This window comes from Desmodus rotundus, chromosome 6, assembly GCF_022682495.2.
Source record: "Desmodus rotundus isolate HL8 chromosome 6, HLdesRot8A.1, whole genome shotgun sequence".
NCBI lineage: Eukaryota > Metazoa > Chordata > Mammalia > Chiroptera > Phyllostomidae > Desmodus > Desmodus rotundus.
Genome location: NC_071392.1, coordinates 51,648,259 through 51,675,794, shown reverse-complemented (window position 1 = coordinate 51,675,794; position 27,536 = coordinate 51,648,259). Strand labels below are relative to the sequence as shown.

Below are 27,536 nucleotides of genomic sequence, written 5' to 3'. Positions count from 1 at the left end.
TTTGAGTGCAAATTATTGCTGCTTACTGAATAGCCTGTGGCCTTTTCTCCAATTTTGGCTAAATCTGGAATAATTATTTTTTTCTCCCAGTGGCTTTATGTAGGAGTCATAATGAGCCTTTAGAGTAGACATTGAAGTGTATAAAAGAGGACGAATATATTCTACTACGCAGTTGTGCATCTGCCCCAAACCGTCAGTCCTGCCACTTCCGCAGAGGCTGTTAAGGACAGGCCAGTGCCCCCAGTTAAAGGCGGGTTTACCTGACCTGGTTTCCTCTGTAATGTCCTGACCTTTTGTTTTTCTCCTGTTTCTTTTCTTTTCTTTTCTTTTCTTCCTTTTTTTGACTAAAGAAAGGTCATGTATATATGTACAACATATATACTTAACTTTTTAAAGATTTTATTTGTCTATTTTTAGAGAGAGGGTAAGGGAGGGAGAAAGAAAGGAAGAGACACATTAATGTGTGGTTGCCTCTGTCTTGCCCGAACTGGAGACCTGGCCCACAACCCAGGCATGTGCCCTGACTGGGAATCAAACCAGCGACCCTTTGGTTTGCAGGCTGGCACTCAATCCACTGAGCCACACCAGCCAGGACTATATATATGTATATACACACTTAATTTTAGAGTGAGAGGAATGGGGAGAGAGAGCGGGAGTAAGAGAGAGACATCAGTTTGTTGTTCTACTTATTTATGCATTAATTGGTTGATTCTTGTATTTTCTCTGACCAGGGACTGAACCCCACAGCCCTGGTATATCAGGATGATGCTCTAACCAATTGAGCTACCGGCCAGGGCTAAACATTTTGGTCTTCTTTTTTATTCTTTTTAGATTTTATTTATTTATTCTTAGAGAGGGGGAAGGCAGGGAGAAAGGGAGAGGGAGAAACATTGATCAGTTGCCTGTCGCACACACCCTGACCAGAGACCGGGTCGCGACACAGGCATGTGCCCTGACTGGGAATCGAACTGGCAACCTTTTAATTTTGGGGACAATGCCCAACTAACTGAGCTGCATTGGTCAGGGCTTGCTTTTCTTTTACTTAACTAAAGTGCTTGTTCAAATACATAAACGTAAATGTGTGTTCATGTGACTTTTTTGTTAGTCAAGACTTAGCAATATTATATTATGTTCATGTCCTTGATGTGCAAAGATCTCACTACAGTCACCTATGATTGAGATTATGTGCAGTTAAAATTAGAGATATTTGTTCATCACATAGGACACTAATTCAAGTTTACTTACACAGCAGATGGCTTTTGTGTTTTCTGTCTTTGGCTGCTGAAGGGCCGCACCTTGAACCCAGCCCTGGGAAATGTAGCCTCGGACAGCTGCAAACTGAAAAATCGACCCAAGGTGTTTGAATAGCCAAATCTATTAAATCTGTGGAATCCATATGGGAAGTTTTGTTTCGGTTTGGTTTCAGTGGTAAATTGTTTTAAAATGTCCCCGTTGTTTCTGAAATCACATTTGTGATTGTGATTGCTTATGCAGAAATTGCAGATCACTAGTGTAAGTCAGGGTCTACCTCGCATGCTGGTTACGGTTGATTCCTAAATCCATATAGGTGAGCAGGTACATACATAGATTTATAGCCATCTGTTAACACAAGTTTTTAATATAAAGGAAACTGCTCCTAAGTGGCACTGCTAGTGTTCACCCTTTGTTCACCTTGAACCCATTGCTTGGATTTCTTGGTCACTGAATTGACTCTTCCTTATGTTGATACTGTCTTTTTAAATTTGAAAACATTATTCTATCTACATAATTTTCACAGGATTAGTTAACTTCTAGGGGGTTTCCAAAACCTGTGTGGCATTGGAATCGTGTTTACTCAAATATTGCGTGGAACAAGGAGCCTGTCAAGTGGGTTTTGGAAACCCATCTGTATACAGAGACTTTCTATGGCAGCAGTGTTTGGCCTATAGTTAACTGCTTTTAAACATGTTAAATTAACTTTTAAGTAAGAGAGTTTGAAGGATTGTAACTTGCTCAGAAAATAACCACTGCATTTAAAGCAATAATATATTTGGTGAAGGGTTTGTAGGAACAATTATAAAGGACACATGGACAATAATGAGGGGTGGGGTGGGGTGGGGTGGGGTAGTGGAAATGGGAGGGAGGTGGGGAGGGCTGGGGGTTAGGCTGGGGTGGGGGGAAAAGGCAGAGAACTGTACTTGAATAACAATAAAATTAGAGAAAAATAAAAAAGAGAGAAAAACCCCATATATATATATATATATATATATATATTTGGGAAATTCCCTTTTTCTTCCTACATGTCTTATGTTCTCTAGTGATGATGTTTGAAAAAGCTGTGTTTTAAACTTTGGTACTGAGCCAAAACCAAAAGCAAGACATAGGCTCTCTCTGTTCACGGGGGTCTTTCTCCAGTCACTCCTGGCTCCATCCAGGTTGAAGCCTCCTGTCAGCTGTCAGCAGCCAGCTACCATCCCAGGTCATTTTTTCTCATTTGCATTTTTGACTTTTAAAATTTAATTCCTAATCTTGGGTTTGTAAACCTTCTGTGACAAGTCCTCATCATCATTCCCTTTGTCTGTTTTTAAGGAGAAAAGTCTTCTTTGGCATGTTGTGACTTACTGGGTTTTGCTTTTATTTCTTTGTTTCTCTCCTTTATTATCTTGAATTCCAGAATCTTCTCTGATCAATCATTTTATTTTTTGTGGAGTCTTTGTTTCCTCTGAGCCCCTTGGTGCTTCCTGTAGGAATGCACCTGGTACCTGAGACCTGCCCAGGGCCTTATACCCCAGGCCACAGCCTTTCCTACTTTCTTCTCTGCCTCAGAGCAAGCAGTATTGCTGGGGTTTAGGAAGCCTGAAGGAGTCCAGTGATTTATACACCTGAAAGATCACAAGATGATTAAAAAGGGGCCAGTCGTACTCCCCTTCCTCCAACAGGGAAGAGTGGGTGATGGGTAATGACAGGTGTTATGCGACTAGAATTGGCAGTTTTATTACAGTCCAGTAGGAATCCCACCACATGTGAGGGAGATTCTGGGATGTGCATCCTTACACTGTGTACTGTAGGAAAGTACTAGATAGATTTATCAGCACAAAACATAGAAGAGTAAAGTATATTGCTGAAGATGTGAGGGCTCCTACTGAAATATAAGTACCGAGAGTGCTGACTGCCAGAATGTGGATTTATGGGAAATAAAGCCCTAAAATACTTTCTCCAACAACAACAACAAAAAAATAGACCTTTTGGAAACAGTTTTTTCTATGTACTTAGCTCCCATTGAGCTTAAATTGCTCTCAGTATTGTGATAATGACAATTCAGTGTTACAGGATGTGGGAGATGAGCCAAATAAATTAACCAGCTGCTTTTAAGGTAGTTCACTCAGTAGCTAACCCTCTAAAAATGCTTTGTAGAAAATTCGTGCTCAGTAGGTTTCTAGGCAGTTTTATGACTAAAAGAAAGAAATGGATTTTATTAAATGTCGGTGAAATACAGGCAGATAGTTTTGTGGTAGTTAAATTAGCGTAGAATATTTGTAAGAAAAGCAGCTTCTCTTTACTGAAATCACTGAAGCATAACTTTCCTTGGCATTCCTGCCAGGCAATGTGTTTCTGCTTGAAATTCCCATAGACTAGGATTAAAAAAGTAAATGGAGAGTGTATTGTCTGGTCCTTTTCCCTCCTGTATGAAACTGTATGTCCTACAAAATGTTACAAATCAAATCCTGCATTTACGGTAGATGTATTTGGAGAGTTTCAAAGGCCAGTAATGGGAATGATTCCATAATTACTAGCTGATATTTAACATTTTTATACTATGTATAGATTGGAAAATAGGACTCATTAGTAAAGAATAAAGTGGAATGCAAAGGGAATCCAGAAATAAATGCTTCAAGGGCCAGGCAAGTAACATAGAGGAGAGAAGCAGGCTGGGTACAAGACAAAGAGGAGAAGTGGGCACTAGGGCAACCCAGAGAGCCTTCTGCAGGCAGGCAGACACATTTCAAGTAAACACTTTTCAGTTCAAGTTGGCATCCCTAAAATAAAGGAACTGCAGTTATCTAAACTGAATAGGGGAATATTAACCTTAAAAGTAGTTTTCAACTTTTTGACAGGCTGTAGTTACATTTATACAGTCCTGAAATTACTTTGACCCTTTGAAGGCAACAACAAAAACTCTCCAGGTACTTAGCCCATCTGTAGTTAGTGATACTCCTTAACTGTTAAGGAGTTGAAATTACATTCGGCTCTTTGAAGGCAACTGCGAAGCTGATGTGGCCCCCGGTGAAAATGAGTTTGACACCCTTGTCCTAATGCAAACACATTGTAGGTTTGGACAGTGAAGGAAAGATTAAGACTGGTAGGCCTAGGAAAGCCTACTCAGTATTTGTTATTTATTATGCCTTGTGTGTCTAGCAAAGGATAAGATGTGGTCCTTTCCCCAAAGCATTTGCAGTGTGGGAGATGAAAGGTAAATACATGAATCTCAATGATAGAATATGGTACTCATTATCCCTCAATAGAACAAGCATGACCCTAAAACATATACTGAACCAAGAATGTAGGGGGAAATTTTTTGACTTACAAAGGAATTATTCTAAATGATGATCTTCCTAATATATTTAAGGATATTTGTATACAGATTATTGCTTATTTTCATCCACAAAATATGAAGATGAAGTGATTGAAGCTACTGCTATTTGAAAAACATAAAATAACATGAATCATGTCTAAAATTGTAATGCAAATTAACATCTGTTTCTTCTGCAGAAGTTAGTATATTATATTAGCCTTCTGTACTTTTTTAAATACCCCATCAGTTGCACAGAATGTCATGTGTCCTCGGTACTATAAAAATGTTAAAGGAGAAGCTTCTTTGCTCCTTTGATTCCACATCAGAGTAGAGTATACAAGACTTGTTGTAATAGAACTCTGAAAACTCAGACTTAACTGTGAGATGGACTGAATTCAGAATTCTCTCCTTCCTTTTTTTCTTGTCCTCTGCTGGAAGTTTTTTCTTTGGAGCTAGAATAGGAGACAAAGGGAGGCCAGGGTCCAGCTGGCCTCAGCATCCTCCCGTAACCAAAAGCACACCAACCACAACTGAAAGGATCACTTGGAGGGGGTTGGGATTTTGGTTGCTATTGCAAGACTTTATTAATAATTTTCCATGGTTAATGTTTTGTTTAAAAAAATAGTTACAGTTTATGTGAATTAATTCTAATACATATTCAGTATGCTTCACACATTCCTTCTTTCTCTTAGTACCAGTGAATTTGTTTTATTGTTTTGTTTCAACTAGTCCCCTAAATTATTGTAATTGTAAAGATAATGGATTTTTATCCCCACATTTATTAACATTATAAAAATAATTCATAGGTTTCATGACGAATAATTATAAAACTGAAATACCATACTTTTCGGACTGTAAGATGCACTCCCCCCCCCCCAAATTTGGGAGGAAAATGGGTGTATGTCTTATAGCCCAAATGTAGCTTACATTTACATTGGTGAAATAGTATGTTATTTATGTTATTAAATATTTTACCACATTTTTTGCTTCAAAATTTTTTTCCTATTTTCCTCCTCTAAAACTTGGGTGCGTCTTATGGTCCGAAAAACATGGTAATATAAAAATCTATCACTTATTTCTAGAATTAATTTTGATTATTTTATAATATATTTTAGATTTTTATACATGGATACACATTCATGTTTTATTTAAAGGTCATCACATTTATTACTAGTTTGCAATCTTTTTTATTTAATATGCCTTAAACATCTTTTCATACTAATAAGTGTAAATGTATAAAGTCATTTAAAAATGGATGCATATGCTTCATATGTCTACCTCTACCTACTACATTTTATTCAATACCCAGTTTTTAGTCCATTTCTGGTCATTATAAATAACTTTGCATACATGTTTACTCACTTTCCTGATCACTTCTTAGCATGAATTTCTAGACATGGACATAACTGATTTCATTTTAAGCTTTGAGTCCATAATCCTAAAGGATTCCCCAGGAAGATGGTGGGATTATTGCTCAGAAGTGTGAGGGTGCCGTTTCCTTTGTGCATGTGTGTACACACATACATAATGCCTGACCTTGTCGTGACTCACCTTTGTCAGTTCTTTCCTTTTTCCTTCATCTGCCAGTTCTTGGGCCATTGTTAGTGTTTTGAGTGTTAATTGTATAAAATGTTTTGCTGTCTGGCAGGGTCAGTCCACACACACAAATTGCTTTATTCAAAAACCACAATGAGATACTACTTCACACTGGTCAGAATGGCCATCATAAACAAATCAACAAACAACAAGTGTTGGAGAGGATATGGAGAAAATGGAACCCCAGGCCACTGTTGGTGGGAAGGCAGACTGGTGCGGCCACTGTGGAAAACAGTGTCTTTTCCTCAGAAAACTAAAACTGGAACTGCCTTTTGACCTGGCAATTTCACTGCTGGGATTATATCCTAAGAACCCTGAAACACCAATCCAAAATAACCTAGCACCCCAATGTTCATAGCAGCACAATTTATAATAGCCAAGTGCTGGAAGCAACCTAAGTGCCCATCAGTAAATGAATGGATCAAAAAACTATGGTACGTTTTCACAATGGAATACTATGGCAGCAGAAAGAAGGAAGGAGCTCTTACCCTTTGTGACAGCAGGGATGGAACTGTAGAGCATTACGTTAAGTGAAATAAGCCAGGCAGAGAGGGACAAATACCATATGATCTCACCATTAAGTGGAACCTAAGGAACAGAACAAATAAACAAGCAAAATATAACCAGAGACTTTGAAATGAAGAACAATCTGACAGTAACCAGAGGGGAGGTGGGAGGGGATAATAGGGGGAAAGGGAGGAAGGGTTTTCAGGAACAACTATATAGGACACATGGACAAAATCAAGGGGGCATGGAAGCAGGTGAGGGAGGTGGGGATGGCTGGGTTGGGCAAGAAGTGGTGGAGGTTAAATGCAGACAACTCAAACAACAATAAAATAATTTTTTTTTTAAATTCCTGTTCTTACATATTTTCAAATGAATTTATAGCATTTTAGATGTTCTACAAATGGTTCCTTTGAGGTTTTCTTTGGGCTTATATTAAAATCATATCTAGATTCTAGATATCATATCTAGATATTATATCAAATTCAAATCTAGAGGAGCTGGAGGTAAAATGAAAAAGGAAATTTAATTAAAAAATTGGGAGCCCTCACTGTGGCAAACAGGAACTTGTTCAAGCTCCATCTAAAGAGTGTGGCTGTGACTCAGCTTTGGTCAATTATTAACACACAGAATGTAAGCTGGTATTGCTGCATATTTTAATTTTTTAAGAAAAATCAGGTGTATGTGTGTGTATAATCTCCTGATTTTTCAAAATAATTTATGAAGTTGGAAAGCAAAATAACGATGCCTGCTGAGTAGACTGGGGACTTTGCTATGCACACCCAAGGTCCAATTCCAAGTGTTGGCACTATAGGACCAATGATTATACCCGTGGTGGCTGCAGAACCTGAGCTTCTTGCTTGAGTGGTCAGTTCTATACCAAGGATCAAAAACAAACTAATTAACCACTAAACACGTGATATGTAACACAAGTAAACAATTCTCCACACTTTATCCCTTAAAAATTTTACCTCATACTACCATTAAAAAAAGAAAATGACTACTTACATAAAAATCACACTAGAGTCATTTTGAGAGACGTGAGATCATAAAATTCTGTTCCAAAAATGGACACATCAGTGGAACAGACAGAATATGAGGGGTGTCCATTCAAACTTGCCCAAGAATGGTAATGCTAATGTGAAAGGACAAGATAGTTACCTCCTTATATGTTCTTTAATACTTATTGATACTGCTGTGTACATTAATAACACTTCAAAGTGTCTGTGGATTGGTTAAATATCAAGTGACAGTGAGTATTGCCTTGATGTTCCATTGTTACTTGGGCATCTCTCGGCCCCACATGTATTTACATATTGTAGAACATGTACAGATGATTTCTAGAAAAGCAATTTGACAATGTACATCAGAGTTTCTCAAGCACATACTTTTTGGTCTGAAATTTACACCTTTAGCAATGCATAACCTATAGAAATACACAAGTATACAAAAAAATTATATGTGCAGGAATGCTTGCTAAGGAGTTTTGTGTCTCCTACATTCCATCTTTGAAAATCCTAGGAGCCACCCCCATACACTCAAGACATCATCCAAATAAAAGCAGAAACTATTTAGAACTGGGTAACCAAAGAATTACTGGAAAAAATAAGCTCCAAGGGAACCATTTTAGTTAGTTTTTCAAATTGTAGGTCCCAATCAATGGGTTGGTCATAATGTCAATCTAGGAGATTGCCACCAGATTTTTTTTTTTAATTTAAAAGAATAGAATAAAATAGAACAGACAGAAAGCACTCAAGTAAATTAAATATAGTAAGGGGAAATGTGTTTCATAAATATATTGTTTCCATTTTCACACATATATACACAGGCATCTGTATACCCATTGTGATATACGTTGTGTTTCTCACTCTGGGTCACAACAAAAAAAAATTGAGAAACAATAGTTAAACATTTTTTTGACTAATGTTAAACCAGAATGCTATTTTTTTGTCCACTGTAGTAGGTGGCAGCTTTTCTAGAAAACCCACTCAGTTATACTTGCATGTAAATATATGTTGTTTGTAGGGCCATGAAAAGGTCCTAAAGTATACACATCAAACAGGGAATATGGAAGTTATTATAAAAAGGGAGAACTTTCAGTTTTATATTTTCATTATTTTATGTAATCTATATACGATATCCTTATAGGCTTGTATTGCATATTTTTCTCCTTCCTCATTTTAATTTTTCAATTACATTTGACATACATTATTACATTAGTTTCAGGTACACACCCCAATGATTATACATTACATAACTTACAAAGTAATTATCCCAATAAATCCAGTACCCATCTGACAACATACACAGTTTGAATATTACTGAGTATATTCCCTATGCTGTACTTTACATCCCCATGACTATTCTGTAATAACAAATTTGTCCTTCTTATCCCTTCATCTTTTTCACCCATTCCCCCAATCCTCCACCCATCTGGCAGCCATCAAATGTTCTCTATATCTATGAGTCTGTTTCTATTCTGCTTGTTTGTTTATTTTGTTTTCCAGATTCAATTGTTGATATGTATGATTTGCCATTTTATTGTTCATATTTTTGATATATTTTTTATTCCTTTTAAAGAAGACTAACATTTCATATAATATTGGTTTAGTGGTGATGAACTCCTTTAGCTTTTTCTTGTCTGGGAAGTTATCTGTCCTTCATTTCTAAATGATAGCCTTGCTGGGTAGATTAATCTTGATTGTAGGTACTTCCTTTTCATCACTTTGATTATTTCTTACCAAACCCATTCAGCCTGGAATGTTTTTGTTGAGAAATAAGCTGACAGTCTTACGGGAACTCCCTTTTAGGTAACTAACTGTTCTTCTCTTACTGCTGTTAAGAGTCTCTCCTTGTCTTTAACCTTTTGCATTTTAATTATGTGTTTTGGTGTGGGCCTCTTTGGGTTCATCTTGATTGGGTTTCTCTGCGCTTCCTGGACTTGTATGTCTATTTCCTTCACCAAGTTAGGAAAGTTTTCTGTCATTATTTTTTTCAAATGGGTTTTCAATATCTTGCTGCCTCTCTTTTCATTTCAGCACCCCCACGACCAAATGTTGGTATGCTTAAAATTGTCCCAGAACCCTTACTCTGTCCTCATTGTTTTGTATTCTTTTTTCTTCTTGCTGTTGTGATTGGATGTTTTTTATTCCCTTATATTCCAAATTATTGATTTGATTCTTTGCTTCATCTACTCTACTGTTGATTCCCTGTAAATGATTCTCCATTTCAATTAGTGTCTTTCATTTCTGATTGGTCCTTTTTTATGCTGTTGAGGTTCTAAGTTCCTTGAGCATCCTTATAACCAGTGTTTTGAACTCTGCATTTAGTAGATTGCTTATCTCCATTTTGTTTAGTTCTTTTTCTGGCATTTTGTTCTGTTCTTTCATTTATGCCATTTTTCTTTGTCTCCTCATTTTGACAGCCTCCCTGTGTTTGTTTCCATTTATTAGGCAGAGCTTCTATGTCTCCCAGGCTTGGTAGAGTGGCCTAATGTAGTAAGTGTTCTGTAGTGTCCAGTGGCTCTCCAGTGAACAGACTCTCTGATCACTCCAGGTGGGCACTCCAGTTGCCCCCCATCTCATGTGGGTCTGGGCTTTGTATACCCTCCTCTTATAGTTGAGCCTTGAATGCTGTTGCCACATCAGTAGTAGGGATTTATCCCCAGGCTGATCCACTGCAAAGACTGACTTTGACCACTGTGGATGATCAGCTGTGCAGCTGCTGACCCCATGGAGCAGAACTTATTTTAATGGAGCTCTGGCGCCCACTGAGTCCACCCCTTGAGTGTGTCTTTGTGGAGTTGGTTGGGTGGTGATGCTTTGACATGGTCTGAAGCTGTTGATTGGGTGCACTGACTCTGAGACTTCCCAGGAGGTTCAGGCCAAGGTCAGCTGCCACCTGTGTTCTGCCCAGGGCCACTGGGCATGAGCTGCAAAGGTATATGCAGGTGGCTGCTACTTGTGCTGGACTTGAAGGTACCCAGGTGAGGCCAGCTGCTATTAGTGCCCGGGGTGGAGCTACTTAGTAAGTGGTATGGGGCATGCTGCTTATTTGAGAGGTTTTAGGAAAATATGAAGCATGAGCCAAATCAGGCCATTAGTATGGAAAAGCCACTGGAAACAGCTTGGGTGGGCCTGAAAGTTGGGTGAGGCAGCTCAGGGAATCACCTGGGAGGACACTGTGAGCCAGGTTGATGAAGACTCAGGTATGGTGCCCACCTGCTGGCTCTGTGCAGGGAGGGCTCATCAAAGGAACATTGGACTCTGCCAGCACTTCTCTTTGGGAGAAAGCTGTCTCCCTTCCTCCCTAGCTCTCATCCTGATGCCAATTAAGTTTTTTCCTGTATGTCTCTGGTGCCTTTCAAGCTGCAGCCCCAGTGTTGCAGCTCAGATGGGAATGAGTCCAACTAAGTCTGTGCCCTTTAAGAGGAACTGCTTGGGACACCTGAAGCCCTCTGTCTCTCTCAGCCACAGTGCCCACTGGTTTTTACAGCCAGAGGATATGGGGACTTCTCTTCCTGGCACTGGAACCCTGGGCTGGAGGGCCTGGTGTGGGGATGGGACCCTTGCTCCTCAGGGAGGACCTCTGCAGCTGAGATATCTCTCTCAATTTTATCTGCCACACATGAGTGTGGAACCAGCTTGTTCTGTCCCCACCCTTCATACCAGTCTCAGTGTGGCCTTTGCTTTAATTCCCTAGTTGTAGGATTTCCATTCAGCCAGATTTCAGGCATTCTGAATGATGGTGGTTCTGTAGGTTAGTTGTAATTTTGATGTGGTTGTGGGAGGAGGCCAGTACTGCTTTTTCTACACTGTCATCTTGCCCAGAAGAGGCAGGATTTTTCTTGTAGTGAATTGAACCATGCCTTCACTAGGGTCTTACTTCTATCATTTTTTAGAATTTTTAATTTAAAGTTTGGGACATATTTAAATTTTCTAACCCAGGTGCAGTTTGTTCCCTTTTAATGCTGCATCAGTCATTTCTAGGTAGGAATTGGTGGGGGACAGGAACTTGAGGCTGAGTTCCAGCACACTTTTGTCCTGGCCATCCTGCCAGGGTTCCTTCCAGCAGGAGACGATGGAGCGCTCCCTGGACCCAGCCCTCAGTCACCCCCACCTAATTCAGACCACAGATGGAAAGTAAACATTTCAATCTTATCAATTCCTCATGTTTAATATAATTAATTTTAGCTACCAATCTTTAGTGGAATGTGTAGCAGGAGCTATATTCTCAGACTTTCTCTTCCTTCCCTGAATTTCAAACCTATCCTAATACAAAATACTGAACACATTCAGGGACCTCCTTGGCTCTTAGGGAGAGTCTGAGTCACAGACAGAGAGCAGACCTAAGGAAGTAGGGAGACATGGTGGTAGTAATTTCTTACTTAGGACCTGACGTGGGGGAGGACAAGAAAGGGGTTTAGAAGGTCCTGTGAGAAGATGTCCTATCTTTATCTAATGGGAAGACAGGACTTCATGTGTTCGGTAAAAGCCCTGCTTCCAGTCTCCACAGTGGACTGTGTGAGGCCCGCTTTCTTTTCCAAGGATAATAGAGAACTTCAGACACTTGTGGCACTTAAAAGTGGCCATACTCTTTTTTTATGTATGATGGACAAAAAGAGTAAAGATACTTACTTGTAAAGATGGACACTAATTTAGTTTTAGGGTTTTTTTCTTTATTGTGCCCTTTCTGACTATATGACCATAACTATTGGGAAAAATACATAAAAATATAAGTGAAATATTAATTCTATTCTCTTCTAATACCTATTGTCTCCCTTCTTTGGTGGTGGGAAGGGACACAGAATACACTAAGTAAACTGAAATTGACTCTGATAATAGGAACTTTTTGCTTTTTTTAAATTTTTATTTATTTTTTAATATATTTATTGATTATGCTATTACACTTGTCCCATTTCCCCCCCTTCACTCCACTCCCTCCTGTCCTTATTTGTAAAGATGGACACTAATTTAGTTTCAGGGTTTTTTTCTTTTTTTTTCTTTTTTTTTCTTTTTTTAAAATATATTTATTGATTATGCTATTACAGTTGCCCCCCCACTCCACTCCATCCTGCCCACCCCCTCCCTCCCACATTCCCCACCTATAGTTCATGTCCATGGGTCATACTTATAAGTTCTTTGGCTTCTACATTTCCTACACTATTCTTACCCTCCCCCTGTCTAGTTTCCACCTATCATCTATGCTACTTATGCTCTGTACCTTTTCCCCCCTCTCCCCCTCCCACTCCCCTATTGACAACCCTCCATGTGATCTCCATCTGTATGGTTCTGTTCCTGTTCTAGTTGTTTGCCTAGTTTGCTCTTCTTTTTGTTTTAGGTGTGGTCGTTAATAACTGTGAGTTTGCTGTCATTTTTACTGTTCCTATTTTTGATCTTCTTTTTCTTAGGTAACTCCCTTTAACATTTCATATAATAATGGCTTGGTGATGATGAACTACTTTAACTTGACCTTATCTGAGAACCACTTTATCTGCCCTTCCATTCTAAATGACAGCTTTGCTGGATATAGTAATCTTGGATGTAGGCCCTTGCCTTTCATGACTTGGAATACTTCTTGCCAGTCCCTTCTTGCCTGTAAGGTCTCTTTGGAGAAATCAGCTGACAGTCTTATGGGAACTCCTTTGTAGGTAACTGTGTCCTTTTCTCTTGCTGCTTCTAAGATTCTGTCCTCTTTAATCTTGGCTAATGTAATTATGATGTGCCTTGGTGTGTGCTTTCTTGGGTCCAGCTTCTTTGGGACTCTCTGAGCTTCCTGGACTTCCTGGAAGTCTATTTCCTCTGCCAGACTGGGGAAGTTCTCCTTCATTATTTGTTCAAATAAGTTTTTGATTTTTTTGTTCTTCCTCCTCTCCTTCTGGCAGCCCTATAATTCGGATGTTGGAATGTTTAAAGATGTCCTGGAGGTTCCTAAGCCTCTCCTCATTTTTTTGACTTCTTGTTTCTTCATTCTTTTCTGGTTGGATGTTTCTTTCTTCCTTCTGGTCCACAGTGTTGATTTGAGTTCCAGTTTCCTTCCCACCACTGTTCGTTCCCTGTATATTTTCCTTTGTTTCTCTTAGCATAGCCTTCATTTTTTCATCTAATTTGTGACCAAATTCAACCAATTCTTGAGCTTCCTGATTACCAGTGTTTTGAAGTGTGCATCTGGTAAGTTGGCTCTCTCTTCATTATTTAGTTGTATTTTTTCTGGAGCTTTGATCTGTTCTTTCATTTGGGCCATTTTTTTTTTTGTCTTGGCACACCTGTTACATAAAGGGGCGGAGCCCTCGGTGTCCACCAGGGCAGGGTAACTCTGTTCACTGCGTTGTGATGCAGTAGGTGGGGAGGGGCTGAGAGGGAGCAATGGCTCGTGCTCCACTCTCTGCTGGTTTTCCGTCACTCCCTCCCCTACCCACAATCAAATTGGGCCCCTCTGGTGCTGATTCCTGATGGGTGGGCTTGTGCACGTTCCAGGCCCCTGTGGGTCTCTCCAACGACCTCTCTTGTGAGGCTGAGAGTTTCTCCTGCTGCTGCCTCAACCCCCACAGATGTTTTCAATCAGAGGTTTGAGGCTTTATTTCCCCAAGCTGGAGCCCTGGGTTGCTTGGTCTGCTTCACTCCTCTGCTGTTCCTCCTGGTTTATCTATACACAAATGTGGGGCCGCAGGGTCTGTTAGCCACCTCCTTGTGGGGTCTGCTAGCTGCTGCACTGCCTGCCCCGTTCCACAATCTGCCACCAGGCTGGGTCCGCCAGGCACCGCCTTGTGGCGAGTCCTCTCCGCCCCGGCTGCCCGTCTCCCCACCTCATATCGGTCTAGATGAATGTTTCTTCTTTATCTCCTTGGTTGTTGGACTTCCATACAGTTCGATTTTCTGTCAGTTCTGGTTGCTTTTTGTTTTTAAATTGTTGTTGTCCTTTTGGTTGTGCGAGGAGGCACAGTGTGTCTACTTACGCCTCCATCTTGGCCAGAAGCCCTGATAATAGGAACTTTAAAAATTCTTTTAGGGAATCTGTTATCAGTATTTGCTTTTAAATGGTAAATGTTTCAGGATTACGTGTGTGAAGTTACGTGTTATAAATTGTATAAATTATGTAATGTATATCTTATATGTGTAAATGTCTTTTCTTAAAACATTTAAGTCAGATATATCAAGAAAAATTATTTTATTGTATCCTTAATAATGCATGAATTATTAGAACTACAGTCTTAGAGGTTTTGACCATTATATTTGGTAATAAAACTTACCCAGCAGATATTTTTATTATAGATTCTTCCCTTTAAAATAAAGACCTTAGCTACTCTGAACTTTTAAAAGAAGTTTAATACTGCAGCAAATTTATTTCTCTTATGACATGAATTACTTCTCAAATGTCATTGTTAAGTTACTTTTCTTGGGTTAAATGAAAAACTGACTGCTTCTAACTATTGTGGTTTAATCTGTAATTAATATGTTACTTTCAGGGAAAGATTATGAAGGTTTGATTTCCCAGTTTACGAAATAAATTAATTCTTGGGCAATTGTTTGAAGAATATTTTGTGATTGTGATAGAAGTCTTTTAACTGACCTCTGTGCTTTCTCCATGAATTTTGGTATTTTGGTGCCACCTTGTGGCTTGACTTTGTAGTAACTGCCACATTCATACATTTTAAACAGTATCCTGGGCGGAATAAAATATAGTGGAAATTCTTTCCAAAATACAAATTATTTCATACTATCAGTCTGCATAAAAATTGTTGAGAATGGCTTGTTTGCCATTTGGTCAATGGCCAAGCTAAAATAGTAAGAAAAGTATCTAATACATTTTTCTTTGTTTCTGAAATTCAGTTTTTATATTTGTCCCTAGTTGCTGCTGTTTGAACGGTCTTGGATGAGCAGGTGGAAGTCTTCTATTCTGCATGAAGGGGAAGGGAACATAAGGAATGTGAAGTGGAGAGGCCATCTGATTGCTTGGGCCAATAATATGGTAAAAAACATGTCTCCTTCTTCCTAATGCTTCTGCAGAGCCAAAGAAGTGGCAGGACTGAGAGGGAGGTAACAAAGGGCGAAGATGCCACTTGCTGCAGTGGTCATTTCTAAAAGATACAAATGGCAATTCATATCATTCTTGGAAGGTTAAAGAAATTAGATTGCTCTTGGCTTTCATAATAGAGTAACTCCCAACATATTCTGTACTCTATTTTAGAGGAAGAAACCTGAGGCATGGAGAATAGCCAAGAAAATAAAAAAACATCTTAATAATTGAAAGGCTGCATTGGGAATGTGGTTCTGAAAATACCATCTGCCTATTAGCCAAGGGCAAGTAACAGTGGATATGAAACAAGTGCAGAATATTGCTGATTCCATTTTTACTGCCAGTATAATCACAAGCAAAATATGCACCTACCTTTCAAAAAGGGGATCATGGTTTTTGGTGCCAGAGTTTACTCAATATAAATTAGAGCTGATAGATAGTTTAAAAATTGTCTTTTTTGACAGCTGGCATATCCTTTGAAATTTCAAGGTGTAACTTAGTAGATTAGTTCTATTCTTTTCTCACTTTGCTATTCAGGACTTTTCTTACTTTTTTCCTTGGTCACAGTAAAGGTAAATAAACTAGTGGCCTCTTGGTTTATTTTTAGTTAGCAGCTTGCTTGATGTTTCCATTTGAGTACTTTAAAATGTCAGGTGTAGTTTTTTTTTACATAGTGGATTTTCAATTTCAAAGTGTTTCTAAGCAGCAAACTTCATTTTGTAGTGAGTGGAACGATACATTAGAAATGTTACTTGTCCGTCATTTTAGAAATGCAGTTGTTGACATCTATACGTTTCACATTTGTGTTGTATTTGAACCACTGATGGCATCTACTAATAAAATTGCTTTTGTCCAGAAAGAAATATTGAGGTTTTCTTTTGTTTGGGGTTCTCACAGGTTTCTGTGGAGTAGGAGCATTTACTTTGCATGGCTCCCAGCAGTACTCAATAAACACTGTCAGTATTTTGTAGTGCTGGTTATCAGTGGTGTGTAGCAGTGGCTGTTAATAAATTTTCCTTTACTTTTCTTCTCCCAAGAAGAGGGTGCTTAATACTATTTTATTTTCCAGGGTGTGAAGATTTTTGACATTACCTCAAAGCAAAGAATCACCAATGTACCCCGGGATGATATAAGTCTTCGGCCAGATATGTATCCCTGCAGCCTCTGCTGGAAGGACAGTGTGACACTGATTATCGGCTGGGGAACTTCTGTCAAGGTGGTTTTGCTTGCCTTATAATAAGTCTATGTTGTTACAGATCCATTGAGGATGGTCCAAAGGAATATGAGTTCTTGAATGGCTTCTTGCAACCAGAATATTTTCACCATGAGTATCATTGCAGCGAGAGTGTTATTGCCATGTGATAATCATTTAATACTCAGTCCTTTCCTAAGCATAAGTTTTAAGACAGTCTTTCTTTTCCATGTTGTGAAAAACAAACTGTGAACTTTTCTATGTTCACAAGATGCTGCTGCTTTAAAGTTTTTTTTTTTTTAATTTCCCATAACCCATTTGGTCTTGGCTAGTTATAGAACATGTTGTTAGTTTTGTGGGTTCATCAGGTTTGCCTTTCTCCATTCTTCTTTCCATTTCCCTTAGCTTTTTCATTAGAGTTAATGGCAGAAAAAGAAGGATTAAACTAAATCATCCTGCTTGCTTGGTAATAATATGAAGGAGTAGAGGCTCAGACTTCTTGTCAATAAGACTTGGGACTACTTTGTGGCATATAACTATCTGCCCTTTATGCGCCCAAGTAAATGAAATTTAGTTATTCTACAAAAGAGGCCCAAAGCTTATTCACATTTCTTTCATGGATAACAGTTTTTGTTTTGTATTAGATACTTCAGAGCCAAAAGTTGTTTGTTTCCCCAAAGCTATATAGCTTAACCTAAACATAAACTAAAAATTAGCTGAGGTAAAAGTGGTATGAGAAAGTATGCCAGCAGTAGTCCAGTGGAAGAGCTCTGGCTTTAGAGTCAAAGACCAGGCATCAATTACAAGCTCTCCATTCACTTCCTGTGTGGTCCTCTCTGAGACTAAATCTCCTCATCCGCAAAATGGGAGTACTAGTTATTCTCACAGCCTAAATTTTGTGGAGGATTAAATGAGGTAACGCAAAGAAAGAGCTTAGCATAGAATCTGACATACTGTGTTTAATAAATATTAGCTGTCACTGTTATATCATGAAATTCTAGGAAAGTCATGAAAGAGACATGGCTTTTTAAAATTTACTCTTCTCTAGAAAAGGGAAGCATAAAAATTATTAATGCCATGCTTCTTATTCCCGAAACAAGCATAATTTACCTGAGGTTAGGTACCTCCCGTCTCTTACATTGGTAGGATTCAAGTTCTCTTTCTTAATTGAACACGCGCTAATTATTTTCCTGTGTTAAATGAACATAGCCTGATTCATATTAGCGATAACGGGAAGGAAGTTGTGTTCAGAGCCTAGAATAAAAAAATGATTCTCCAGTTTCCCTAACCCATACGTGTCATTACCCAGCAAAAAAAAACCCTTTAAAGTTCTCTAAATGGACCAGATGGCTTTTTTTGTTTGTTTTAAAGTTACTTTCTTTTTCTTTTGTTGAAAAGCAAGGAAAATTAGCCTGGAGAGACACATAAGTAGTTTGCTGATTTCTATAAGAAATGCTTTATCTATTAGGCTGCATAAAGACCCCCAAAAGAGCAAGTGCTAATTCCTGCAACCAGGAAACATTTCTTTAAATGGCAGAATACTATGGCAAAAGATGTGATTAATTAAGGATCTTGAGATGGGGATATAATCCTGCATTAACTGGGTGGGCCCTAAATGCAGTCGCAGGTGTTCTTAAAGTGGGAGTGCTATCACCAAAGGAGGGAAGACAATGTGACCATGGAGGCAGAGATTGGAGTGATGCACCCAAGGAGTGCTGGCAGCCCCAGAAGCTAGAGGAAGCAAGGATTCTAGATTCTTTTCTAGAGGCTCTGGAGGGCGTGCAACTCTACTAACACCTAGATTTCTGACCCAGTGAAACTGATTTGACTTCTTGCTTACAGAAGAACTACGAAAGAATTGATTTCTGTTATTTTAAACTACCAAGTTTGTGGTAATTTGTTACAGCAGCCATGGGAAACTAATGCACTTTGTACCTGAATTACAATCCAAGTCATGATTTTTCTTGTCAAATATTTCAGTTTGTTGGAGATTCTTCTTTTTCAGAATCAATTAGGAATGTATTGAGTACTTCTCAGTGGAGAATCTTACTGCCCTCTGTTGAGAGAAGGGAAAATAGGACATAATCTTTTTCTCTCAGACAGAGCAATCTTTTTTTAAAAGACTTCATTTATTTATTTTTAGAGTGAGGGGAACGGAGGGAGAGAGAGAAACATCAATGTGTGGCTGCCTCTCATGCGCCCCCTACTGGGGACCTGGCCTGCAACCCAGGCGTGTGCCCTTGTTACAGAACAGGATGGGGTGGGGGAGGGTGAATGATCTACTATTACTGAAAGGACCCCCGCTTTCCCCCTTTTGCTCCAGGGGTCTCCCACCCCATACTAGGTTCACCTTGCCCGCCGCCAGGGGAAAGACTGTCTCTCAATGCCAGAGATTGGTGAAAAGGAAAGGAATTATTTATTTAAAAAGTTACACAGACTTAGAGTAATGACTTAATGTCTTTATTAAAATACTAAAGTCCTTTAGAATATCCACAGATGGACACAGCCCTTCCTTCTCCCTCTGCCCTGTCCAGGGTACCATATCTCAGGCAAAGAAGTAGAAATCAGTGGCTCAGGTTTCTGGCACCATCTTCTTTGTCACCACTGCAATCTCCAGTTAATCCAAAACCATGTGGCACCTTCTCACAGCCCACCAGCAACAGTGCTTTCACCCCTTTTCTTTCAGGCAAAGTCTCTCCTGCTTCCTAAGCCACATGGCAAAAGGGAGCAACCCAAAGCCATGGTGTCCCAACCAGGCATGGCTGCCGCTCCTGGGTTTAAATCCCAGCACCAGTCTTCCTCTGCAGCCCCATTTCCAACTCCTCCCACAATCAATTACACCTGCCAGCATTCCCGTGTTCTTCCAGCTTTCTGGGTTGCCATAGTAAGTCCAGGCAGGTGTGACCCCATGGCGTGGAGCCAATCACCTCCAAGCTCTCTCACAGGTGCTATAACCAGGGGGAGTTGCCTCCCAGTTACATCTTAGGTGGAAGTCACTCCCATCACCCTGGCTCAGAGCATGGCCACAACTATTTAACATATCCATGAAATCAGTTAAAGGTTATAGATATGTGAAATGACCATGCCAGAGATTAGCTGCAAAGCTGTTGCTATGCAAAACAGCTCGCAATGGCCCTGCTCTGTGTGTCCTATCCCCCAGCTCAGACTTGTGGGGGTGAGGACATCCTATATATATTTTTTCTAATATTTCCTGGACACCCTGAGTTCTGACCCCATTACAAATCCCTATTTGGGGCGCCCCCTTGGCTGTACCCTGTTACACCCTGACTGGGAATCAACCAGTGATCCTATGGTTCACAGGCTGTTTATCTATCCGCTGAGCCACACCAGCCAGGGCAGAGAGAGCAATCTTATTGGGGAGAAATAACTGCCACAGTGTAGAAAAGTGTGTAATTAGAGCTAACTGTTTTTTTTCATTCATTCATTCATTCATTCATTCATGTGCGTCACACTGGGCAATGTTCTGGTGTGGCAGATACATATATACATACATACATAGGTGAATTCCCTCCCTGGGCAAATTTATACTCATTCTAGTGAGTAGAAATGGACAAGTAAGTCAACATGCCATGTTGGTGGCGAAAGTGCAGTAAAATAGGAAAGTGGGGAAAGGGATGGAGGTGGGTGCCATTTACTATATGGTGGTTCAGGGAAGACATCTCTCCTAACTCATGTGTCATCCTGGCACAGATCTGGAAGGAGGAAGCCCTGCGGCTGCAACTGTGGTGGAGGGGTTCAGCAGAGGGAGCAGCTTTGAGGGCAGATTCCTCAAGGCAAGAATTTGGTGTTTCTTTCTGGAACTGGAGGAAACCATCATCACCAGAGTAGGTGGAGCAGGTCGGAGGAGAGGGATAGAAGGTGACAGTAGAGACTGATGTATGTGGGTGTTGTGGTGGATCATGTGGGGGCTTCAGAGTGGGTGGGAAGCCAGCAGAGGAATTAGTTAAATGATCCAACTTGGATTTTAAAATGCTCACTCTGGTCACTGTGTGGGAGTTAAATAGCAAAGGTTCAGGGTAGAGAGGAGACTGATTAGGAGGCTACTCCAGTCACCTCAGTGTAACGTGTTGTCTTGGATCAGCTGGTGGAACAGGCAAGGGATGACTGGATTCTGAATATACATTGAGAGTAGACCTCACAGCATTCATTCATAGTTGGATGTGGCATGCAAAAAAAAGAAGTTAATGGTATCTTTGTTCTACCTGAGGAACTAGAAAATGAAGCTACCTTTTACTGAAATGGGAAGACTTTTAATGAAGAATGCTTAGAGGGGAAAAGTCAGGAGTTGTTTTTATATGTTTCCACTTGAGATGGCTATTAAACTTGTAAGTGGAGAACTGGAGGAGAGAGTTGGATGAAGCAAATTAGTGTCTGTGGGCGAGAAACTATCTGTCAAGGTAAAAAGGACTCTTGAAATCATTGATCTGCTCTTATGCAGAACATGAGCTTTGGGAAGCACTTTGCTATTCACACACCTGAACCAGCTGCCACTCATCTGTGAGACAGGGGCTGGGATAAAAGCTCAGACCACAGAGCTGAGGAGGGTAGAATAGAGCCATGGCCTTGCTGCCAGTGGTGCCATGTGTCCTTGTCTTCGCTGAAGTTGTAGCATGGCCATGGAGACACAGTTCAGCCTGGCATTAGCTCACTTCTTCCAGGAAGCCTTTCTCCCCAGCCTGCACTTCCCCATCACACTTGAGGAAAATGCCTTGTTTAAGTGTGTGTCTCCCCCACTGTACCATAATCTTCCTAAGAAAAGAGCTATGTCTGTTTCATAAAGCCATTAATTTAGGAATGGTGTCCAGAGTTGCTCAGAGTGCTAGTTAATATCACACACACACACACACACACACACACACACACACACACCCACCCACACAGGGGTGGGCAAAAGTAGGTTTACAGTTGCCTTGTAACATTCTTTTGAGTTAATAAAACTATTGTAATAATCATAACCTGTATGTTCTTTTCCATATATACAGACATATATTCATACTTTATATTATTATATTTCAAACCCTTTGAAACATTCTCCTCATGTACTTTCATTAGTAAAACAGTTGTTCATTTAGCATTGTAGACAGAAGAGTGAATAACAATATCAAAAGTCTAGCAAAAGGAGAAGGAAATTGTGAACACTGGGGAAGTAGAAAGGAAATTGTCTGAGATGGACAGGAAACAAATGAAAAAAACCAATCAAGGAAGAAAATAGCTGGTCACTTCTAAGTAAATGCGTATACCTCCACAGGCATGTGTTCAGTCCTGTGTTAGAGAAAGTGAGGGCTCTCACACACTCACTGTGCTTCTGGATAGCAGTTTGGATGTGTGTGTAAACAAACCAAAGAAAACCTTGTGTGTGTGGGAGCTTGGCCCACAGAGCCCCCCATCCTCCACAGATGAAAATAAGTCTACCAAGACATGATCTGCTTGGGGAGGAAAAGTGGCCTGATCTCTCAAAGGAGAAGGGCCAGAAGCCTTTTCCTCAATGTGTTTTTATTGGGCTTAATTTGTATAGGAATACAGGGCGTGTATACCTAGAGCTCCATCACTGTCAGGCAGTAAAGTAATGATCAAACAATAGATAACATTCAGAGAACTATGAGGGCTTATTTAGAGTCATGGTCAGATACCTAAAGGGCCATAAAACTTTGGGGAAACTAGCTCATTTCAGGCTTGGACCCTTATCATTTAAATTGAGGGTATTAGCAAAGCAGGCTTCAAAGGAGTTTATGCATTCTTTCTTATGCCTGATCAACCAGGGGAATTTGCCCTTTCCAGCACTGGGCCACACCCACCTCTGGCATTGTTACAGGTTTAAGTCAGGCAGGAGAAGTAAGGCAGCCAAGAGATTAGGAGACTTCTTGCAGACAGAATGAGGACTCAGGCTATGTCAAAGCTGAGGGGCGAGGGTCCATCACCCCCTTTTTTATAGCCCCCCAAGTCCTCCCCTGAGGGCCTCTTCATGACCATGCCTGTCTCAGGTCGTCCTTCCCTTGAGGAATCTTACCCGTCATTGGCTAACTGGTCATGCACTGGGGGCCAAGCAGGGTGAAATAAAGTGGGCAGAGGCAACGCTCCTGCCAGGGAGATAAGCTTTGTCTCCTTCGTGGCTTAGGGTCCCAAGGTCTCTGACTCAGCCTTAGCCATGGGGGTTTACAGCCTCTGAAACCAGGAAGGGCGGTTCCCAATGCTGGTACATACCCATTGATCTGTCAGTTTTACTTGTAGGAGTTTATCCAAAGGAATCAAAAGTCCAAAAGTTTCATGTCCAACCATGTTGATTGTACTATTGCTTGCATTATAGATAGAAACAAAAACTGTCTTAAAATTGGACTGGTTGAGTTAATTATAGTACACTCATGTATGAAATGCTGCTATAAAGACATTAAAGAACTGTGGAAGAATATTTAAATAATATGTTATTATTTGTAGTAAATTGTTAGGTTTATCAAATATGTTTCTTAAAAAAAGGTTAATGGTGTTCACTTTGTGATGGAACAATGAATAGTATTTGTTTTTTTCCTTTTGGGTTTTCTATATTTTAGAATTTTCTATATTGTAGCTATGAAGCAGGGTGCAGCCAAGAGGAGGGCCCCAAGAAGGGATTTGTAATGGGGTCCAGGACTCAGGGTGTCCAGGAAATATTAGAAAAATGTATGTAGGATGTCTTCACCCCCACAGGCCTGAGCCAAGGGGGATGGGACACATGGAACAGGGCCATTCAGAGCTGTTTTGGGTAGCAACAGCTTTGTAGCTAACCCCTGGCAGTCATTTAACATATCTATAACCTTTAACTGGTTTCATGGATATGTTAAATAGCTGTGGCCCTGCTTTGAGCCAGGGAGATGGGAGTGGCTTCCACCCAAGATGGGACTGGGAAGCAACTCCCCCTGGTTACAGGGCCTGCGTGAGAGCTTGGAGATGATTGGCTCCAAGCCATGGGGCCACACCTGCCCAGACTTACTATGGCAGCCCAGTAAAGCTGGAAGAATACAGGGATGCTGGCAGGTGTAGCTGACTGTAGGAGGAGTCGGAAATGGGCTGCAAAGGAAGATGGGAACTGGGATTTAAACCTAGGCCCGGCAGCCATAGGTAAAGAGAGACCATGTGGCTCTGAAGGGAGAAGAGAGACCATGTGGCTCTGAAGGGAAGAAGAGACCATGCGGCTCTGAAGGGAAGAAGAGACCATGCGGCTCTGAAGTAAGAGAGAGACCACGCGGCTTCGAAGAGTAGGGAGGACCACAAGGTTATGGGGGAGAAAGAAGAGACCATGCAGCTCTGAAGGAAGGAGTGAACCACGAGGCTCTGAAGCAAGTAGATAGATAGAGGTCCATGTGGTTCTGAAGTGGGGAAAAGGACCACGCGGTTCTGAAGGAGAGTAAAGAGGACCACGAGGTTTTGGAGTGCTTCTTCTTGCCACGCGGCTTAGGCAGCAGGAGAGACTTTGCAGCCATAGAGAAAGGGGAGAAAGGACTCTTGCTGCTGGGCCATGAGAAGGTGCCACATAGCTTTGGATTAACTGGAGATCGCAGCAGCCACACAGCTGATGGTGCTGGGAGCCTGAATCACGGACTTCTACTTCTTTTCCTGAGACACGGTACCCCGGACTGGGCACAGGGAGAGGGAAGGACTGTGCATCTGTGGGTATTCTAGAGGACTTTAGTATCTTACTGAAGACATTAGGTCATTATTCTAAGTTTGTGTAACTTTTGAATAAACAATTCCTTTCCTTTTCACCAGTCTCTGGCATTGAGAGACGTCTTTCCTCTGGCGGCGGGCATTGCGAACCTAGCAGGTGGGCGTGGGGGGAAGGAACCTCCAGAGACAGAAAGGCGGAATCCTTTCTGTAATAATTTATCGTGAAGGAACCACCCCCTGCTTATGCTCTGTAACAGTTTTTGGCGACCCAGATGGGACGTAATTGCCCGTGGCAGACCGACCCCCTCAGGTGTGGGAGAGTGAGACTTCGGAGTTTTCCCCGTCTCTGAGAGCCCGATGCTCCTGAGGGCATCGGCCGCCTAATCACGCCCGGAAAGGTGAAAAGGAAATGAAACGGAGCAGGGAAGTGACTTGTTTCTGAGCACTGCTTCGGGATAATGGAGTTGTGGGTGATGGTTTGGTTGGTGTGCTGCTCCCAGTTACTATGTTGCTTCCAGGCTGCCCCTGGCTGCTCACTTACAGGTTCAGTGAGCCCAGGTGGCACTAAGGGAACTTGTACTCAGGTGTGGGGAGGAAGCAAGCCCCTATGCTCTGTAAGCCGAGCCTGCATGAGTGCTGGGGATTGGATACCAAGTCATGTGGGTGCGTCACCATTTTGGGTAAAATGGAGGATGAGCCACGTGAGTGCCCCACCGTGGAGGACGGGTCAACCTTGTGCATCTCCATCTTGGATGATGAGTCACCTGAGAGTTCTGCCACCTTGGAACTGGACAAGGTGGTGGGCTAAGGGTTGTCTTCAGATTACGGGCTGTGTGTTGCTGCTGTGTGGGCACTGCACCAGTCAGGTTCTCTGTGCAACTGGCTCTGATAGGAGTAGCTCTGGTTCTGAAGGTCATGGACTGGGGTCCAAGGGTGACCATGTGATTTATAGGGTGTTTGCAAGGTCTAATCTTCAGAAAGCTGCAGGATGTCCCTGCGAATCTAGGGACTTTTGGCTGCTGGATACTGAGTTTAACTACTGAGTTTAAGTACAGTCCTTCCCAATGTGGGAAAGGAGCAGGGATTAAAAGGGAATTGTGGTTAAATCTGGATGGGCAAAAATATGTAGAAAGGTTGTGAAAGTTTTAAACCTGGGGGAGGAGAGACCATGTGGCTCTGAAGGGAGAAGAGAGACCATGTGGCTCTGAAGGGAAGGAGAGACCATGTGGCTCTGAAGGAAGGAGTGAACCACGAGGCTCTGAAGCAAGTAGATAGATAGAGGTCCATGTGGTTCTGAAGTGGGGAAAAGGACCACGCGGTTCTGAAGGAGAGTAAAGAGGACCACGAGGTTTTGGAGTGCTGCTGCTTGCCACGCGGCTTAGGCAGCAGGAGAGACTTTGCAGCCATAGAGAAAGGGGAGAAAGGACTCTTGCTGGTGAGCCATGAGAAGGTGCCACATGGTTTTGGATTAACTGGAGATCGCAGCAGCCACACAGCTGATGATGCTGGGAGCCTGAATCACGGACTTCTACTTCTTTTCCTGAGACACGGTACCCCGGACTGGGCACAGGGAGAGGGAAGGACTGTGCATCTGTGGGTATTCTAGAGGACTTTAGTATCTTACTGAAGACATTAGGTCATTATTCTAAGTTTGTGTAACTTTTGAATAAACAATTCCTTTCCTTTTCACCAGTCTCTGGCATTGAGAGACGTCTTTCCTCTGGCGGCGGGCATTGCGAACCTAGCAGGTGGGCGTGGGGGGAAGGAACCTCCAGAGACAGAAAGGCGGAATCCTTTCTGTAATAATTTATCGTTAACCACCCCCACCCTCTTGCTCGGTAACAGCTATACTTAGGGTAGCAGCTATAAAAGAAAAATGCTATCTAAAGAAAAAGGAAAAAACCTGATCCCTTATGAAAGTGAGTATAATCAGTATTTAACTTTAGATTGTTTTTACCTCCATGGCTAAACTTAAAATTGTTGGTGTCTTATTTACCTTAGAAAGTATGGCAGAGAAAATAGGAAATATCTATAGTCTTACAACCCTAAAACAACCATGTGTTGTGTGTTGTGTGTGTAATAGATAAATTCACACATATATATATCCAAACTGTATATGTATAATTTAAAATAGGGATTGGCAGACTTTCTGTAAAAGGCTAGCATTAAATATTTTAGATTTTATGGGTTACATTCTGTTTCTGCTGAGTATTTCCCACCCTCCCTCCTTTCCTTCGTCCCTCTGTGCCTCCCCTTTTCCTTCCTTCTTTCCTTCTAAACCCTTAAAAGTGTAAAATCTACTCTTAGCTTGCAGACCTGAAAAAAAGCAGGCCTGGGCCAGGCTGTAGCTTACCAACCCCTGATTTAAAATTATGTAGCACATTGATTTTAATATACTCAAAAGAAAAAGCACATGTGCCACTTGTGCAAAGTATTATTTAGCAACAGTAAAATAAATTACTAATATGTAATTAGGAACACAAGACCTAATATGAATGTTGCCCAGATTAGCTATTGGGTATTTGGATATGTACTTCTGCCAGAGCTTTAGTTGTGCGATAATAGAAGTAGACCTTAAGTAGAGTTGCAGAGAACAGATCATTGGAAACATGTTAAAACTATATTGTAATTTCCTTCCTTTCTTTGCCTTTGAATAAGACTTTATCAAAGAATAATGTTGAAGAATATAAATAACAATAGCTATATGTATGTTAGTGAAATTAATTTTTGTCATTTAAGTTAGTGGGTAGATTGTGTGCATTCCATCTTCAGTGTTACATGGCTAATTTAATGAAAGTGTCATACATGGAAAAAAATGTTATGAAGAGTTATTCATCAAATGAATGAAATAACCTATGAATTTATTTTCTAGATATGCTCAGTGAAGGAACGGCATGCCAGTGATATGAGGGACTTGCCAAGTCGATATGTTGAAATAGGTATGCCTTCCAGAAGTATAACACATCAAAGGAGAATCCATTTTGTTTCGGGGAAACCTAAGACTGTGTACCTCAGGCC

At 40.9% G+C, this 27,536-nt stretch overlaps 1 protein-coding gene across 2 annotated transcripts in view; it reads left to right on the top strand.

The window, feature by feature from the left end:
• VPS41 (VPS41 subunit of HOPS complex) overlaps positions 1-27,536 on the top strand; it is a 214,999-nt gene that overhangs the window by 91,690 nt on the left and 95,773 nt on the right. For both annotated transcript variants that reach the window (XM_024558322.4, XM_045193260.3), the window contains exons 8-10: positions 15,500-15,619; positions 16,737-16,883; positions 27,391-27,457. In XM_024558322.4, the coding sequence (XP_024414090.1) occupies positions 15,500-15,619; positions 16,737-16,883; positions 27,391-27,457 (334 nt within the window). The remainder of the gene's footprint in view (positions 1-15,499; positions 15,620-16,736; positions 16,884-27,390; positions 27,458-27,536) is intronic.